This window comes from Hippocampus comes, unplaced genomic scaffold, assembly GCF_001891065.2.
Source record: "Hippocampus comes isolate QL1 unplaced genomic scaffold, H_comes_QL1_v1.1 scaffold378, whole genome shotgun sequence".
Classification (NCBI taxonomy): domain Eukaryota; kingdom Metazoa; phylum Chordata; class Actinopteri; order Syngnathiformes; family Syngnathidae; genus Hippocampus; species Hippocampus comes.
The window spans coordinates 666,930-673,268 of record NW_017806061.1 but is presented as its reverse complement, the minus strand read 5'-3'; the positions used below and the strand labels follow the sequence as shown (position 1 = coordinate 673,268).

Sequence of the window (6,339 nt, the reverse complement as noted above, 5' to 3'; positions counted from 1 at the left end):
CCGCGCCAGGACGACCGCCAGCCGCCCGCGGAAGTCGGCGCCCACCCGGCTGAAGGACAGGCCGAGGTACATGCACTGGGCCGCCAGCGAGTCCAGTCGGGCGCCCGCGCCGCGCCGCAGGTCGCGCTCCAGCGCCTCCGCCAACTCGCACACCTGCGGGCACGGGCAAAAAGGCGCGTCAGTCGCTTTGCGCGCGGGAGCGGGGCCACGCGGTCAAATCGGGAGTCCGCCGGCTCGGCGCGACGACCGAGCGACGATTGCGCATCTTCTCTCGGCGCCGACGCCGACGAGCCGATCGAAGTGGGAGAGGGCTTTTTTTCTTTCTTTTTTTTTGCACGGCGGGCAGACGCGGGCAAAACATCGGCGGACGGCACCTTGGCGAGCACCCAGCCGTGGAGGACGTCGGCCCGCTGCGGCGCCGAGGCGGCGCGGCGCTCGGAGAAGATGGCGCGGTATTGCGTGATGATGTCAAAGAGGTGCACGCGGCACGTCTCGGCGCTCTTGCTGACGTGCGCGTACGGGTCGGCGTCGGGCACGGCGTCGAGCGCCGCGCGCAGCCAGGCGCCGCGCGCCTGCAGGAACTTGACGCGCAGCTCGCCCTCGTCCAAGGCGTCCATGCGCCGCAGGTAGCCCACCGCGCGCAGGCACGACGACAGCTGCCCGTCGCTCCGCAGCTGCTGCAGGAGGTGAAGCAGCATCAGCTGAGCGCTCTCCGCCACCTCGCTCACCAGGCCCTGAGACGGGACACGCAGGCACACGCACGCACACACACGACACAACGGCGACGGTTAGGCGGCGTTGGAACGTGAATCCACATGTCGCGACTTGGCACAGGCCGATGAGCACGTTTCGCCGTTTCCACCGTTGCCGACGCGAGCTTCCCGGTCGTCGTGAGCCGCTCTTCTCTTCTCCGAGGCTACTTGCAGGCCGCGCGGCGCGCAATCCGCTCGCGCGGTCCGGTCGAGCGTTTACAAATGCGCACTTCAATCCACAAGACGCGTTCAAGGGATCCGCGACAACGGTCGCAAATGCGCCAGGCGATTGCCATTTGTAAATCCATCAGGAATGAAACGTGCGCGTGATCCGTCACCACGAAGCCTCTTCATCGGCCGTATTCTCACGCGCGACGACCTTTGCTCCGCTCTGGGCGGACTCAAGCCGCAAGCGCGCGCGCTGATTTGCAAACGAATCCATCAGGAATGAAACGTGCGCGTGATCCGTCAACACGAAGCCTCTTCAACGGCCGTATTCTCACGCGCGAAGACCTTTGCTCCGCTCTGGGCGGACTCGAGCCACAAGCGCGCGCGCGCTTATTTGCAAACACGACGTCGAGCTCCGGACGCGGCGTGACCGATGCCCACGTGCGTTTGTTTTGGCGGTCGCCGCCCTCCGGCCCTTCGTATCTTGACGATCGGAGAAACAGCTCTGCGCGCCCTCTTTTTCCCCTCATGTGGATGACCGATGCCCACGTGCGTTTGTTTTGGCGGTCGCGCCGAACGGCAAGCGAAGAGAGTCTTAAGACCGCGCCAAAGCGGGACGAGCGTCAAAACGACGGCCCCGGCGGTCGCCGCCCTCCGGCCCCCGGCAACGTCCCCGTCGGCGGCTGCTTTTTCAGTCGGCCGGCGGATGGGCCGGCGCGGCCGCCGCCGCGCGGTCTCGCAGGACGTGCGAGAACGACATGGCGGCCGATTACGATTTCCCCTTCGTATCTTGACGATCGGAGAAAGGGCTCTGCGCGCCTCTTTTTCCCCTCATGTGGTCAAGCGCAGGCAACTCACTTGGCAAAGACACCCTGGGCCCGTACGCCCGTGGGGGAAAGAGGAAAAATCATCATCTCCCTCTTGAGATTGAAGTGGGGAAGGCAAAGCGCACCGCGTGCCGAGTTGGTGAAGTGGGGCTGTTGGGCGCAAAAATCAATCAATCAATCAATCAATAATGTGGTGCCATCCATATAAAGGATTGGAAAAAGCAGAGCGCGTCGACTTTTTGATCGGTCGGCTATTCGCTATCGCCGAAAAGTGACAAAAAGCACAGACGGGTGAAAACGGAGCCCCGCGAGCCCATCGCGAGCGAGCGGCCGCGGCGTCACCTGCACGACGGGAAGGGCGCCGTGTTTCTTGTCCAGCCGGCGGACGTACGCGGCCAGCTCCAGCGCTTGGTCGTAGTAAGCGTTGCGCACGCACGTGTCCATCAGCTGCGGGATCTCCAGGATCTCCAAGATCTCCGTGTGGCGGTTCAACGTGAGCGTGTTCATGCGGCGGCTCGCCGACATCCGCTCGGCCTCCTTTGCGAAGCTCCTGAAGGCAAGCGAGCGCACAAGGAACCGCCGTCAGCGCCCCACGCCATCTGAGAGCGCGTCGCGCGCCTCGACAAACGCACGGACCGACATTTCGGCCCCTCGACAGAAAATACCGTCCGAATTTGGTCAGCGTGCAGACACAAAGCTGACCTTGGTGTTCCCGTTCAAACGACTGGATTTGCGCACGTCCACTTGGACTCTGGAAAACAATCATTGGGATTTGTGCCCATTTTCTGACGGATGCCGCCCAGCCAAGCAGAAAGTCCATTTGCGTTGATTCCGCCTAGGTTGGACCAATAGAGGGGAATTACCCACAATGCACTACCGGCGGCCATATTGGAGGGCTGTTCTAAACAAGCCATACACGAAGTCGTCTTTTTATTCGTGCACGGCTTGTTTAGAACAACCCCCAGGTAGTGCATTGTGGGTAACTGCGAAAAGGACGGAGCCCTCTCTACAGTACGTTCAAACGACTTGGGCACATTTTGGAAGGACTCGAGCAAACAGTTGGAAGGACTTTCCTCATCCGTTGGAACAAATCTACCGATGCGGTCGTTCAAACGACTTGATCAATCGGTTGGAAGGCCTTTGCGGTACGAACGGCCGACGCCGTCAAAATACCCGCGCCGTCCGTTTCAGACGGCGAGAGCGAGGGAAAACCCCCCAAAACTGTTTGCGTCAAATGGAACATTCTCGGTCGGTCAAGCGTCAGACGTCGCGGGCGCGGGGCGAGTGCGAGGGCGTGTTGGTGGACGCGCACCGGCATCGCTGTCCGAACTCGGGCAGCTTGTCGAGAAGCCGCGACACGGCGGCCTCCACGCGGCCGAAGTCTCGGTAGATGCGCTCGGTGCAGTCGGCGGTGCGAATGAAAGTGTGGTAATTGGCGAAGGCCAGGCGTCGGGTCTGCTCCAGGATGGCGGCTCGCTCGTCCGCCAGCCGCTCCCGCTCGCGGCCCAGCTGCTCCACGCCCAACGAACTGAGTTCCGCCAAGTAGGCCGCCAGGTCCGCTCGGTCCCTCCAGCCGTCCGGGAAGCAGTCCTGGAAGACCGACGCCAAATTGCTCTCGTCCTCCACGTCCGCCGTCGCCATGGCCGAAAACGCTCCGGCGAACCAACTACGCGAGGCGTCTTTCCGCTTCCGCTTCCGCGTCTTTTCTTCTTCTTCTTCCTCCTCCTTCTCCGCCTGTACTCGGCCCGAGTACAGGCGCGCTCTTCATCGCCACCGGGCGACCTCCAAAGGAACTGCCGGGCGCGGATCACCAAGCGGCGGCGGCGGCGGCGGCGGCGGCGGCTCAGCGCTCGGGCGGGGTTCAAACAAACGGACGTCGACGCGAGAGAACGTGTTTTTCCCCCGCATATTATTTCATTGAACGGTGGCCATTTCAAATGAATGACATTTGAAAACTCACATTTCTGTCCAGACTGAGTCCTGAGGCGCGATTGTGAGCGAGAAAGGTTGTCCGTCTGTGCGCGCGTGCCCCGCGATGATCGGCCGGCCGGCGACGAGTTCAGGGTGTGGCCCGCGACCCCCGCGCGCGAGAAGAAAGCCCTTCGGATCATGCAAATCTCCAATCAAAGGCACGACGTGGCAAAGCGCTCTGCCCGTCTAAAGTCCAGGCTGACGGTTTTTTTCCCCGCGGGATTCCCATCGGATGGAAGTCACCTTTACCTTTCGTCACCCGACCGGAACGGCGCGGAAGAAAATGTGCACGGGAGGGAGCAGACGGGAAGGAGATGATCTCGTCGGTACCGTTTCGAACGGAAAAGGAACGAGCCAAGTCGCCTAGTCAAGAGCATTTTTATTGGTTTTGTTTTCAAAATGTAAGCGTTTCAAAGTATGCGGCCGGCCGACATCATCGCAGCGCAACGATGACATCGGGAATCGGCGTTTTGACGAAAGCGGCCACCGCACGCACCGTGCCGTCAAAGAGCCCGCCTCCGGCTCTCCGTTGGACGACCGCAAAGGCGATTCGTCGGCAGTCGTCGCCAATCGGGGGGATCCGGACGCAGCGCTCATTTCCTGATTTCCGCACGGGCTCACCGAGGCGGCTCCCGTCGATTTGTCGGGCGGTCGCCCGTTTTCAGTGGACGTTTTGGGAACGACGCCCCAAATTCCGACGTGAGCGGGACCCGAATTTGTCCGGCGGGCGTTCACAGGTGCTGGTCGAGCTGCGCCATGAGCATCCGGAGTTCCCCGAAGGCGGAGCCGTGCCGCCCCGCCTGCGCGGCTTTGCTCTTCACCGCGTTGTTGATGTTCTGCAGATGCTTGTGGCACACGCGGCACTTCTGCTGCCTGAAAGGTCAGAGCTCTCGGTCACGACGGCCGGCCGCCGGGGAGGCGAGGCGGGCCGGGCGTCGTCGCGCGCCCACTCACCGTTCCTCCCGCGTGACGTCCACGCCCACCGACGGCCCCGCCCGCAGCGTTTCCCAGATGAGCGGCCAGAAATATTTCATGATGATCTTCAGGGATGCGCAGCCGCACTGCATGTAACTGACAGCGGCAAAGCAACGCGTGTGCGCGGGGACGCGAGCGGGCACGTCGCGCAAACATTCGGAGAAGACGAACACGCGGCGCAACTGACCTTTCGTATTTACTCTGCAGCAGCGTGTCGATATGAGGAAGACTGGTTGCGCACACGTCCAGAGTCCAGAGCGACCTGAATGCACAAAGGCATGCGCGTGCATATTGCGGAGCGGATGGGACGGCGCGCGCGGCGCGTGGGCGTGCGTGAGATTTACGGCTGCATATTGATGATGTTGACGACGTCCACGACGATGGAGAGGTCGTTCATGGCCACGGCGGCGTCCAGGGCGCTCTGCGGACACCGTCGGACATTATTTGGCAACCCGCACAAATGGAAGTCTCACAAACAGAATTGAGCAATCCTGAAGACCACCCCCCCCACCCCCAAATACAAAAGAAAACCCCAGTATTTGTGTCGAGTTGGAATTTCCACGCAACCGAGAATGAAGGGCGGGATCCCTGACTCGCTTCACGCTGTGATGAATTTGCTCTAAATTGGAAAAGAACGGCGGCGTCCTGTTCTTGTCACCAACATCCAAGATGGATCGCCATCGCCAACTGCTGGCAAATGGAAGATGCGATCTTTGGCACTCATTTGAACTTGCATCGAACGTCCGTTGAGCTTCACGCAACGTTCGGAGTCGCTCTCCGATGACAGAATGGAGGCCGTGAAAGACGCGACCGCATTGGCGTGCGGGAAACGTCTTTGTCCAGTGCGATGGGGGCGTGGCGAGACGATGACAAACGTGAAGGAAAAACAGGTTTTGGCTGCGCTGCGCTGTGCCTCTTCCTTCTGCGCTTTTATTTTGGAGGGGGGGGGGGACTTTCTGTCTCTCTTTGCTTTCATGGTCAGGCCGGGCTCCCACACAATCACGTCCCGCGTACAAGAGCGCCGCCGATCTGCCGAGCGGGCGCCAGATGAGATGACCGACGCATGAGGAGTGCGAGCGAGGCGGTCGCCAGTGCGCACGCTTGTCATTAGGCCACTTTTGCGCAGACTCAATTGTTTTCGTCGGTCTTTTTCCGCTCGACCAAGCGTCTATCCTCGCCCCCTCTCGTTCGCTTTTGGATCCTCTGCCGCCGTAACATCGCTCAAACATGTAGCGCACAAAACTCACGGGTCGGTTCCCCCCCCCTTCCGACAGTACGTGCCGTCGGAAGGGGGGAAACGCGCGTCGATCGATCTTTGACGGACGGGCCGGCCGCTTTTTGGCGTCTGACCTTGATGCCGTGGCGGGCCCACGCGTCCCTGACCGTTTGCAGGTTCTTGCGTCGGTTGCTGAGCATGACGCGCATGGTGGCGTGGCCGTTTTGGATGTGCGTCAAAACGTCGTCCTCGCTCAGGACTCCGCCGCGGCGGCCCTGCGGGCAAAAGGCAACGGCTGCAGGCCGGACCGCCCGAAGAGAAGCGCCGAGACGGGAGCCTCACCGACAGGAAGCGGGCCAAGTCCAGGCCGGTGGGCTCGTTCCTGTCGACCGGGAAGATTTGGGGCGGCGGGGGGGGCGGCTCGCCGGCG

At 61.8% G+C, this 6,339-nt stretch overlaps 2 protein-coding genes across 2 annotated transcripts in view; both read right to left on the bottom strand.

Moving 5' to 3' along the window:
- The window catches only part of cog8 (component of oligomeric golgi complex 8), a 5,826-nt gene extending 2,386 nt beyond the window's left edge, over positions 1 to 3,440 (bottom strand). The window contains 4 exon segments of the mRNA XM_019893264.1: positions 2 to 153; positions 375 to 734; positions 2,090 to 2,297; positions 3,060 to 3,440. Coding sequence (XP_019748823.1) covers positions 2 to 153; positions 375 to 734; positions 2,090 to 2,297; positions 3,060 to 3,388 — 1,049 coding nt within the window. The 5' untranslated portion in view covers positions 3,389 to 3,440.
- Positions 3,441 to 4,080: 640 nt separating this feature from the next.
- LOC109529772 (katanin p80 (WD repeat containing) subunit B 1) overlaps positions 4,081 to 6,339 on the bottom strand; it is a 28,599-nt gene continuing 26,340 nt past the window's right edge. The window contains 6 exon segments of the mRNA XM_019893204.1: positions 4,081 to 4,591; positions 4,673 to 4,789; positions 4,881 to 4,955; positions 5,038 to 5,114; positions 6,044 to 6,184; positions 6,252 to 6,337. Of these exon segments, the coding sequence (XP_019748763.1) occupies positions 4,450 to 4,591; positions 4,673 to 4,789; positions 4,881 to 4,955; positions 5,038 to 5,114; positions 6,044 to 6,184; positions 6,252 to 6,337 (638 nt within the window). The 3' untranslated portion in view covers positions 4,081 to 4,449.